Raw genomic sequence first — 13061 nt, forward strand, 5'->3', positions numbered from 1 at the left:
TGAAAACTCACACAGGGGAGAAACCATACAGGTGTGAGGAGTGCAGCAGGCAGTTCAGTCAGCTGGTACATCTAAAGGGACACATACGGACTCACACAGGGGAGAAACCCTACAAGTGTGAGGAGTGCAACAAGCAGTTCAGTCTGTTGGGTGATCTGAAGAGGCATATGCGCACTCACACAGGGGAGAAACCTTACAAGTGTGAGGAGTGTAGCAAGCTATTTAGCAGGGCAGATGAACTAAAGAAGCATATGCAAACTCACACAGGTGAGAAACCCTACAGGTGTGAGGAGTGCAGCACTCAGTTCAGTCAGCTGGGTCATCTGAAAAGGCACATGCGGACTCACACAGGGGAGAAACCCTACAAGTGTGAGGAGTGCAGCAGGAAGTTTAGTCGGCTGAATCATCTGAAGAGTCACATGCACACTCACACAGGGGATAAACCCTACAGGTGTGAGGAGTGCAGCAGGCAGTTCAGTCATCTAGGTTCCCTGAAGACTCACATACGGATTCACACGGGGGAGAAACCCTACAAATGTGAGGAGTGCAGAAGGCAGTTCCGTCAGCTAGGCGCACTAAACACTCACATGCAAACTCACACTGGTGACAAACCCTACACATGTGAGGAATGCAGCAGGCAGTTCAGTGAGCCGGGTCATCTAAAGACACACATGCGGACTCACACAGGGGAGAAACCGTATAGGTGCGCGAGGAGTGCAGCAAGCAGTTCAGTCAGCCGGGTAATCTGAAAACTCACATGCGGACTCACACAGGGGAGAAGCCTTATAAGTGTGAGGAGTGCAGCAAACAGTTCAGGGAGCTGGGTAATCTAAAAAGACACATGAAAACTCACACAGGGGAGAAGCCTTATAAGTGTGAGGAGTGGAGCAGGCAGTTCAGTCAGCTGAGTATTCTTAAGACTCATATCAAAACTCACACGGGAGAAACCCTACATGTGTGAGGAGTGCAGCAAACAGTTCAGTCAGCTGGGTAATCTGAAGAAACACATGCGTACTCACACTGGGGATAAACCTTAGTTAAGTGTGAGGAGTGTAGCAGGCGGTTCATTTAGTTGAGTCATCTAAAAAACATGTAGAGACTCTCACACGGGAGAAACTGTACAAAGGTAAGGAATGCAGCAGGCAGATTAGTCAGCTGAGTACTCTAAAGGGACACACGCAAACTCACACAGGTGAGAAACCTTACGGTTGTGAGGTGCGGAGAAACTTTTTGGTGAATTGAAGAAGCATATGCATATGCGGTGCAGCCAAACCAATAAATAAAGAAGCATATGCTCACACTGAAGAGAACCCTACAAGTCTGCTGGTGAAACACTTGACAGAGCATTTACCGCAAGTCAGTCAGCTGAGTAGTCTTAGAAAGCACATGCAAACTCACGAATAAGAAAAATCCCAGGATCAGGAGTATGGAATAGAGATGTAGGCCACATAGCAAGTTTGTCACTTTACATTTTATATATTTTTTTTAGTAGTTTAGACATTGTATAGCCAGCTATCTGATTGTAACTCCATGAACTGTTTTAATATTGTTGCTAAGAAATGCATTACTTTTATTTACTTGTTGATTTTGTATCTGAAGTTCCCAACCTTAGATAAGTTAGAAAAGTAGGTTTTGTTCTTTGTAAAAACTTTGGTTTTGTTCTTTCGCATGCTCTTTTGTAAAATGACAAGTTGTCCATTTAGTGTAGACTAACAGTTCAAGTTGCAGAAAGCTTGTTCTATATTTCAGACTTGTAGTTTAGCTGTAACCTTGGTAACAATAGAACTGGTGAAAGCAATTATTGATGAGGAAGACTTGTTTTGTTACTACTAACTACATCTGGTCTTAAGATGGTTCCTTGTACTAATCTATATTTACTTTACTGTTAGTTTTAACGTTAGCAGTTATCTGTTATACTTGCTTAGTTCATGTAGGTAGGTGCTGGTAGGTACCCTCACTGTTAGTTGCAGGTGTTTGTCAACCATTTCGTACAGACACAAGCCTGGTTTGGATTAAGGTCCCCGACTGCCAGAAAACTTTTGAAATGATGTACACAATGTAATAACAAAGGATCCATAACAGTGCGTATTATCCTAATCATCAGAGCTAAGTTCATTTTAGGCGGATCAGAAGTTGTTTATCCGGGCCTGAATTTGTTCGTATTGAAAAGCCAAATAGTAATAGAAATTTTGGTTTAATTGTTTTGTTATGTTTTGTTGTAATCATTTGTTTTCTTCAATAAAGTTGTTTGAATGACACTTGTTTCCATATTGCATTGGAAGAAGCCGATACATTTAGCCATAGTATATAGGAGAATTCTTTTACACAACCAGTTTTACTCACTTTGCGTACGTTTCGATGTCAGATTAAGGTGTCTGGGCAACTCCCTGAGACACATACATGTCTATATACTAGTACATACATACATACATACACATACATACATACATTCATACATACATACATACATACATACATACATACATACATACATGCATACACACACATACATGCATGCATACACACACACACACATACATACATACATACATACATATCTATATACTAGTACATACATACATACCTACAATCATACACACATACATACATACATTCATACAAACTACAAAAAACAAGGAGGTTGAAAATGTTACTCTCCTTGCCAAAACATTACCTTGGTGAAGGTAATTATTTATTTCAGAATATTTGCTATCACCACAACTAAAAGGAGACATACAGGAGATTTAAGATATGACCAGTGTCTCTCCAAGAAAGAAATGTCATGTCTGCATTCATCTGTACATAAATCCCGATTAAGTGTTCTCGCGCGATCGCGACAACTAGTGAATAATCTGGGAGGATGGTTGACCCTGGTCGGGGTATACTTCCGGGTCATGAAACACAACTTCCTGTTACGTCGATGTAGGTTAGACATCCAGGTAATAAGATACGCCAAAATTAGTTACTCAAGCAACTGGATATGGTTTTGAAACGGTCAGACGTTTCGAATAGAATCCACTATCCTTCGTTAGTGACACTGAAGAGATCTGGAAGAAACAGGTCTTATACTCTAACTATGAATGAAGACAATTTCGCTCCTGTAAGCTCCTGTAACTAAAACAACAGGAGCTAATTGACTCATTTGCATTAACTGTGTCTTAGCCTTGCTATCCTTTGAAATCCAAATTGTCTTCAGCTTGACTTTGGCTTAGCTTTGTTTTCTTTGCAATCCAAATTGTCTTCAGTCTGAATTGTCTTAAAACCTTTCCTATTGGACATCTGAAATTGTCTTCATTCATAGTTAGAGTATAAAAGACCTGTTTCTTCCAGATCTCTTCAGTGTCACTAACTAATTTTGGCGGACAACTTCCTGTTTTCCCGAAAAACGGCGTGGGTTTGGAAAGTCTTTCATCGTTTCGAATATCTCATCAACATTTAGCGGTTTTAGGAGTCGATGGACGTTTTGCTCAAGTCTGCTGGTGTTCAAGTTTGTTCAGGTAAGACGACATCTTGTATTTTGAACTAGAAGCTCTGTAGGTTTGGCCAAGGACGTTACATGCTTGGTTTGGCAGAAAGCTCGAAAGTTAGACCAAGGAGGTTCCGTGAACGCGTTCTTCACATTACAGGGGAGGGGGGAGGGGGTGGGGAGGCGAGCACAAAGAACTTACCAAAGGTAAAAAAAAAAGCAACTTTTCTGCCGTCTATGTTCACTGGAATATAGACCGTATCTTAGAGGAAAAAATTATACAAATTTATTTTTGAAATGTTTCAGTTTTCACCAAAATAGAGAGAGAACATTCTGACAAGTAGAGAAATGCATATGCAGCAGAAAGAAATGTAAACAGTGGGGGCCTGTGAGGGTTTACGGAGGATCCGTTGATAAGAATTTCTGAGGTTATTTATTCAAAGGCACGTGAAAATGCAAGTTTTGATTTATTTCTCTTTCAAAGTCAATTTTGCAGTGTTTATTGGTGTAGAAATAAGTCAAACTTGTATTTAGGGCGCGTTTTTTATAAATTGTATCAGTGAGGTGTACCTCACCTCCCCTCGTCCGCTCCCAGGCCGGAACTTACCGGCGTTCCAACATCTGGTGTTCATTATGGCGTGTTTGAACTAACTCTACTCTAATCTCAATACGGGGAGGTTCAGTAATACTTCTAGTAGGGCTTGGTACCGCTACAGAAAATTCAGGTACAGGTACGGTCCAGGTCCAGATCAGTAGGACCAGAGAATTGTCCGTGAAAACTTGAGAATATGAAATGAAAAAAAAAAAACAAGGGTCCTTTTCGCTACATATAGAATACAACACGGTGTATTCCGTATCACCCGAGGTATCAGCCCGATCCGCGGGAGGGCTGGGACCGAGGGTGATACAGAATTCGAAATGGTTCGATTTACTCGAAGAAAGCCTGTGTGATACGCCTTTCGAACCTGTGCGATACGGAAGTTATGGCCCGGTCCGGAACACCCGTATCGAACGTTTTCGCGTCACAGGTATGACATAGAAATGAATAGTTTTGGTGTTTTAAAACTCTTTCTTCTTAAAAACGACACAAATACTTCTGCTAACTCTGACCAAGTTTGATTGTAGAAACTTGGTAAAGTGACTATCATCTCTCCTGTACTTCGCTCTTACTTTCTTCTCTGTACCTGGACCGTATCTGGATTGTCTGTACAGGTACCCACCCCTAATCAGGGTACGGTAGAAGCCGCTTAATTGCACACCCCATTTGCCAGCTTATTTCGTAAAATTATCCGGCTGGTGCATTAATGCAAAGTTATCTTCCTGGACCGCACTGGTTTGGGGATTCCGTGCAATAAACAGAAGTGTGCGGTAATCCGTTGTGCAATTAACTGGCTTCTACTGTATAACTTGGGGGGTGGGGATGGTCGTGTCGTGTGCTACTGTTAAATTTCCTTGGGGGCATGTTGGCCCTAGAGCTGAGTTGGGCTGTATAGATCCTGGAAACAGTTTGACTACTACAGTATAACTGCACTAATGTATTTCTTTATTGGTTTATTGGTTAAGCTGTTTAGAACACACAGCCAGGGCTGCCCAACTAGCCTATATGGCTATTACAAAGGGCTAGCCATGGTGATAAAAACAGAGACAATGCATATGGAATTGGACAGAATGCTTAGGTACATTAATGTATAAGTTGGTATATTAAAAAAAAATAGCATGCCTTGACTAATTACAGTTCATCTGTTCCCTACAGGCGTAGCTAAGAGAATGGCATTGACAAGCAAAGTGCAGAGTTTGGATGACGTCAGGAGAAATGCAGAAAAGGATGATTCGGTGCAACCTAACACTAGCAGAGAGGAACAGTGCTACATGTGTGAGGAGTGCGGCAAGCAGTTTAGTAAGTTGGCCTATCTGAAGAAACACAAGCGGACTCACACAGGGGAGAAACCGTACCGGTGTGAGGAGTGCGGCAAGCAGTTTAGTCAGCTGGCTCATCTAAAGGTACACATGCGGACTCACACAGGGGAGAAACCCTACAAATGTGAGGAGTGCAGCAAGCAGTTCAGTCGCTTAGATCATCTAAAGGAACACATGCGAACTCACACAGGGGAGAAACCTTACAGGTGTGAGGAGTGCAGTAGGCAGTTCAGTGAGCTGAGTGATCTAAAGAAACACATACGGACTCACACAGGGGAGAAACCCTACAAGTGTGAGGATTGCAGCAGGCAGTTCAGTCAGCTGAGTAATCTGAAGACTCACATGAAAACTCACACAAGGGAGAAACCCTACAAGTGTGAGGAGTGCAGCAGACAGTTCAGTCGGCTGGGTAATCTGAAGAATCACATCAAAACTCACACAGGGGAGAAACCCTACAGGTGTGAGGAGTGCAGCAAGCAGTTCAGTAGGCTCCATCATCTAAAGGGACACATGCAAACACACACAGGGGAGAAACCCTACAGGTGTGAGGAGTGCAGCGGGCAGTTCAGTCAGCTTGGCCATCTGAAGAGACACATGCAAACTCACACAGGCCAGAAACCTTACAAGTGTGAGGAGTGTAGCAAGCTATTTAGCAGGCCAGATGAACTAAAGAAGCATATGCAAACTCACACAGGTGAGAAACCCTACAGGTGTGAGGAGTGCAGCACTCATTTCAGTCAGCTGGGTCATCTAAAGGGACACATGCGGACTCATACAGGGGAGAAACCCTACAAGTGTGAGGAGTGCAGCAGGCAGTTCAGTCGGCTGGGTCATCTAAAGGAGCACATGCAAACTCATACAGGGGAAAAGCCCTACAAGTGTGAGGAGTGCAGCAGACAGTTCAGTCGGCTGGGTCATCTAAAGGGACACATGCGGACTCACACAGGTGAGAAACCCTACAGGTGTGAGGAGTGCTGCAGGCAGTTCAGTGAGCTAGGTACTCTAAAAACTCATATGCGAACTCACACAGGAGAGAAACCCTACAAGTGTGAGGAGTGCAGCAAACAGTTCAGTCGGCTCAGAGTTCTTAGAAAGCACATGAAAACTCACAAATAAGAAAGCCCAGGACCAGGAGTGTGAAATAGAGAAGTTGGTCACATGGTAAATTTTGAAGATTACCTGTAAACATGGCTCATTTGTCAATGTTAATTTTTTCACATTTTGTTTAGTAGTATATTCATTTTTTCGATTGTAGCTCTATGTATTGTTGTAATGATTTTGCTATGAAAGGTATTACTTTTATTTAAGTTTTCTTTTCTTCCTGATTTCTTGTATGAACTCCCCAACCTTAGATTAGTTAGAACAGTATAACAGTATGAGTAGGTTTTGTTCTTTATTTAAGTTTTTTTTGCTAATGCCCATCTAGTGTGGAATGACAATTTAAGTTGTAGAAGTCTTGTTCTATATTTCAGTCTTGTAGCTTACCTATAACTTTGGTAACAATAGAACTTGTGAGTAAATGTGAAAGCAGTTATTGTGTGAAGGAGAGTTGTTTCGTCACCATGTTTCGTCACCACTAACTTCTTTGTACTAATCTACATTTACTGTATTGTTACACTGTTAGCGTTGTCAGGTATTTATTTATAATTATACCTGCTTTCAACTAGGTTTTCATTTTTTTAGGGGTATCGGAAGTTGTTTTTTGAGGCATGAATTTTCTTGAAAACCCACATTGTAGAAAGTATTATTTTAGGTTTTAACTTTTATTGTTCTGTTAGTTTTTTTCATTGTAGTCATTTGTTTTGTTTAATAAAGTTGTTTGTTTGATGCACACTTGTTTGGAGATAGCATTTAAAGAAGCTGATACATTTAGGTATGGCACTAAGCCATAGTATGTAGGAGAATTCTTTTACATTACCAGTTTGTACTCACGTTTGGTTTGCGCACGCTTTGATGTATTAGGAAGGTGTCTGAATGTCATGGAAACGCAAGCTAAGTGAGAACAATTTGGTTGTGCAAAAGAATTCTAATATATCCTATATTCTACCAACCTGATGAAACTATTTTCCGAAATAGCCATAGTAGTTCATAAGTATAATGTACAGATGACTAGGTACGAACAAAACGCTTTTTTATGCTCCCAAAATTGAAAGGAATGCATCTAAAACCATGAATTCCTCAATGAAAGTTATGATAGTTTAATCTCCAAGCAGATCCTACGGTAGCATAAGATAGTATCAAAAGCCGGCTTAGGAGTGTGTTTTGCTACCGGGGATCTGCCTCCACTGAAACAGGGAGGAGCATTTCTATTCAACAATTAATGGTGTTTCTGCCCCTCCCTGTTGCCATGTGCTAATTATTTTACGAGCAACTTACACTGAGACAAAGTCAGTGACCAGCACATGTCCCAGTTGGAAGTCAGCACCAAACAGGAAGGAGGGCAATTAGCACCTACACTACAAGCACAGTTTGAGTAGGAAACGATTGGATGTTAATAGCCTTTGCTCTAGCCGACTGGGGCAGATTCTACATGGCAAATGGACACCTCTTGGCTGACTACACTCCTTGGCCATTTTGGTACTATCTTATGCCATTGTAGGATCTGCTTGGAGATTAATGATAGTTATGATTTTGTAATCAGACTGACTGTTTTCATCCAAGATGTGCTCCTTTCAAAGACATGATGAAGACATGCTTTGAGGCACATTCTGGATATCCAGGACATATCAATACATATAAATAATCCATTCGAGCCTTCTCAAGTTATGCTGTTCATCTGCTTGCAAGCACATACATACATACTTTCAAACATACACACAAACATATATACATACATTAACACACACACACACACATACATACATACACACAAACATATGTACATACATACACGCATACGTACATACAAACACACATACATACACACATTCTACATATATACACAAACGCTACCAAATACAAGAGATACAGTGTCACCAGCATTTTTATTTCATAAAGTCAATACATTTAGATCTTCATGAAAAGAATAAAACAACATGATTCCATTTAAGGCACTACTTTCTAGTTACATATACTTGCGATTTGTTTTTATTTGCTGAGCAGAGCACCAGATTTACGGGTGCATATACGCTGAGGATCGCTAGAAGGCATCACTGCACAAGACACGACGGCTCTATTATTTCAAGCCCATGACAACGATGTTTCTACCTTTTAAGTCCGAGGACACACGACAAGTAAGGCTTTACTAGATTTTTTTTCGTTGAAAATTCTTGGAGCGTATTAGGAAGAAACGTAGGTTCTAGAGCGCTCGTTCGATGACAACAGGACGGAGGACGTATCGAATGTCGGAACGCCTGTTCGAACGAGCGCTTGAAGTCTTTTCTTAATTCGCTCATTGGACCGATCAGCCCCCTTGTCCAAACGATGGGCGATTCCTGACGCTAGAGATATCAAAGTTCCCAGACGGAATATAGCAGAGAAGCGTATAGTATATGATAAACGTCGGAGCGAACTACTATCCGGATGGTACTCAAGCTAAAGGCGGGGTCACACGTGCGTGTATATTTCAGTCCGTATGAGGCGCGCATGGGAGTATTTGTCTCCACCAGGCTCCACAGGTCGTTGTAAAACTTAGAAATTGGACAAAAGTAAACAGCTAACATGTCAGACGAGTTAGCTGGGTCGCTAACCATACTTCTCGGTCAGCTAACTCATCTGGCATGTTATGTATCTATATTTGTCCAATTTGTACTATTTTTCCCGCGACCTGTGAAGCCTGGTAGAGACTAAGAGCTTCATACGCACCTCAAACGGACTTGAATATATACGCATGTGTGACCCCACCTTAAGGCTTAGGTCACATTTCCAAACCGAGGCCCGGCCAAAACACAAAATGTCAAAATAAGATTCATGGGCATAACGTGTACATTCTTAGGTGTACATTCTAATTTTCATTTCTTAAAACATCCCGGTCGGGCCCCGGTTTGGAAATGTGACCTAAGCCTAACCGTGATAGGCTTGTTAGAACTCTTCTTGGCTCTTTTTAAAAACGTTTTACGGTTTGTTTATTTCCTTCTTACGCAGATGATACGTGTATCTAATTTCAGGTCGGATCATCCCTTGGCACACGCGGTTGTCACTTGCCTCTTTCTTAAGCACAAAACCCTTAATATCCACTCCTGGTGGCTTCCACACCTTATATTCCTTCCTCTGTTCATTCTTAGCATCTTCCTCCAAACACGTATCTTCCAGTTCCTTATTTCTTAGTCTCAAAAAGGCGGCTTCTTCTTTGATGTCACCTCGGAAGGCGTGAATTTTCTTCCACAGTGTCTTGTTGAAGTAATCGTACAACATGGCGTCCGCACGATTCCACGCGAGAATCTTCGGGACCATATCACCGGTCACGTGATTCACGGACCACTCACTCCGGGCGTTGACCTTGAAGGTCGTGACGTCATCCGTGTCCCAACAGAGAAGGTCTCTTAGTAGAACCATCGATTCGTGGAAATACTCGGCGATCACCACGAAGTGGAATATCTTGTCTAGGCGTCGTATCGCTCTCCACACGTCGTCATCTGTGTCAAGGTCATCCGAGTTCCATCCAAGGTCAAAGAACATGGGATTCCTTACGTGGTGGGTCGCGCCTCTTTTCTTGATGTTTTTGCTGGTGAACTTTTCCGGGGATTCCAGGAATGTTTTGAAGGGGTTGGGTCCCGTGATGTTGTAAGTTCTGTCCAAGCGGAAATATGTAAATGTAGACTCGTACATGGTCACGGGGTCACGAAGGACTGTGACGTAGACGGTGTCATTGGGCATGAGTTCCCGGATGTTGGTGTAGTCAAACCTCGTGTGGTGACAGAGAATATCATATTCCATTGGCTTCGCGGAAGAACTTTGTTCTTGTAAGACAGATTTTCTGTTAAAAGGCGAGGGATACGATAGATAATGACCCGATTTCGGCAAAACGAAGGTCAAGTTGTTCTTGTCGCCATACCGGAAGAGGATGTTCTGAATGGAAGAGCTTCCGGTTTTGTGAGTCTTTGCCAGCACGACGTGTTTCCGGTGACGACACTTCCGGGCGGCTCGCCGTGTCCTGTGGAGGTCAGGGTTCACCGGTTGCCTGGAGCTGGACGCTTTGTTGTACCGCTCCTCATGAGGCACTGACCTGTGTGCAACATGGAGACAAAAATGTTACGTTCATCTAGTCTAGATCGTCCTTTTTTCTGTTATGAACATATTTTCAGCACCAAGGACAGGACAATAGCCAGGTTCGAGTCCCGGCCACGGATATCACAACCGTATTGGAGCCAGGGGCTCAACTGTTAAACCACTACAAATTGAGCTACATGGACTGGGAGATTTAGACAATAATGTGGGTATCTAATAGTCTCCAATCAGACCCTACGGTGACTTAGAGATAGTATCAAAGCTGGCAAAGGAGTGAAGCCGACCAAAGGAGATAGCCGGCTAAGAGAGTCAAATGGGCACCGGAGTGCCGCTATACCAAGTCCCTTGCCAGCTTTGATACTATTTCTAAGGCATCGTAGGGTCTGCTTGGAGACTAGGTATCTAAGCCTGTTCAAGCTTACGACGTTTATCATACACTATATACAGTCACTTCTCTGCTATTTTCTAGCCTGCTTTCTATTGTCTAGATCTGCTAGGTATTGATAGGCTTGGTATTGCTGGTATAGACAAAGTAAATAGGATGGGAAACTGTACGATTTATTCAACATTCGGGTTTGGATAATTACTAGTAGGCTTGGAAAAGCACAGCTTGGTGACTAGATGTGTGTAACAGTAGTCTCAAAGCAGATCCTACGGTGCCTTGGAGATAGTATCAAAGCTGGCAAAGGAGTATAGCGCCCGTTTGACTCCCTCTGGCCGGCTATACTCCTTGGCCAGCTTTGATATAGTGGAAGCCGCTTAATTGCACGGCCTATTTGCCAGTGAATTTGGTGCAATTATCCGGCTGGTGCAATAATACGAAGTTATCTAGCTGGACCACACCGGTTGGGATTTTGGCATTCCGTGCAGTTAACAGAAGTGTGCGTTAATCCGTTGTGCAATTAAGTGGGTTCCACTGTACTATCTCTAAGGCACCGTTGGGTCTGCTTGGAGACTATGTAACCGCTGGACAGAATCACAGTCATCGATGTCTGCGTCATATACTTCATAACAGTAGTGAAACCATTTATTATATCCTAATGAATTCGTCCCCGTACTTCAACTGTGAAGCCACTTCCAATCGAGCTACATGGAGATTTAGACAATACTACGGGTATTGCCTAGCCTGGGTAACGTTACCATCCGAATAGTAGTTAGCTCCGACGTTTATGCTATTCTCTATTCTGCTATTCAATGGACCGATCCCAAAACCCTGCCCCCTGTTCGATCATGGTTCCATTTCGAACACCTCCTTCAAAAACAGCTATTTCTGTCCAACGTGGCAGTTTTTGACGGAGGTGTTCGAAATAGAATAGGGGGTTCTATCTGTTCGATATGGCGTTCGATAAGATCGGTCCATTCTCTGCTACCCTCTTTTCTTTTCTGCTCTGGGTAGCGGAAGCGAACATAAAGGGGCTATTTCTACATCATATACTTCATAACAGTAGCGAAACCATTTATGACATCCTAATGAATTCGTCCCCATAGTTCTCTACCCTCCAGAGACCCATCAATCCAGTGAGAGCTCCCGATCGGAAATTAAAAACTTGTAAAGGTCCGTACTCAGAGGAAACCTCGTTTGTAGGCCAATTGACCTTTTGTGTAAGTCAACCTAATTTCTACCGTATCCTAGTTTTATGGTGGGACTATTCCAATGTAGAAATGTTACGGGGGAAGTCCGATATGTTTTCTTTTCAAAGTAGAAGTGCATCTCTCTCCTTCATTCTTCTTTCTTTCTCAATGTGTCAGTGACATTGTGCGTGTAGCGTATATGTCTGTGTACATGTACGTATGTACGCGTGTATGTGTGTGTGTTTGTGTCCAGGTCTGTGTATACGTTTGTCTGCATGTAAATATATACGTGTTTATGTTTGCTTGTGAGTTTGTGGCCGTGTATGTGTTTGTATGTGTGTGTATGTGTACGTCTGTGTGTGTGTGTGTGTGTGTGTATTACGTATTTATGTTTGTCTGTATCTGTGTTTGTGTGTGTTCGTGTATGTATATATTTTTCTGTGTGTGTTACAAACATACACCATGCACACACACACACACACACACACACACACACACACACACACACACACACACTACTTGTGTCCCTTTCTCAGTGCACTCTCTCACTGTATATTTGAACCACCCCTTTATAGGTCCAGAAATGGTCCAACCCGCACGAGCAATCGGAGGTTTGATGAAACACGAGTCGTCTCTTTGTACTCACGAACTAATCAGTCTCTGTAAGAAGGCCACAGCAAGTAAATTTTATGGATGACATCCTCTGCAGACTGCAAAAATAATGAGATAGGGCGATAAAAAAACAAGATGGGTAAAAAAACAATATGGCGAATTTTCAAAATAGACGTTGCAACAAGACTTGAAGTGACAAAATATGGCACCCCGCCAACAAGGCATTCATTCCTGTATCTAAAAAGTGTACCTGTGTAGTTAAAGTGACACTACTGTGGTAGACTGGTATCATTAACCATGTTGGCAACTTCACTCATAGCTTCCATAG

At 42.5% G+C, this 13061-nt stretch overlaps 1 protein-coding gene across 1 annotated transcript; it reads right to left on the reverse strand.

Annotated features, from left to right (window-relative positions):
- Positions 1 to 9436: 9436 nt before the first annotated feature.
- Positions 9437 to 10547, reverse strand: LOC118407418 (galactosylceramide sulfotransferase-like; the record flags this gene model as incomplete). The annotated part of the gene is made up of 1 exon (XM_035807893.1): positions 9437 to 10547. A coding segment is annotated over one exon (1111 nt), but the record flags the coding sequence as incomplete, so codon positions are not given.
- Between the last annotated feature and the right edge of the window lie 2514 nt (positions 10548 to 13061).

Source organism: Branchiostoma floridae, unplaced genomic scaffold (genome assembly GCF_000003815.2).
Source record: "Branchiostoma floridae strain S238N-H82 unplaced genomic scaffold, Bfl_VNyyK Sc7u5tJ_1338, whole genome shotgun sequence".
In the NCBI taxonomy this organism is placed as follows: domain Eukaryota; kingdom Metazoa; phylum Chordata; class Leptocardii; order Amphioxiformes; family Branchiostomatidae; genus Branchiostoma; species Branchiostoma floridae.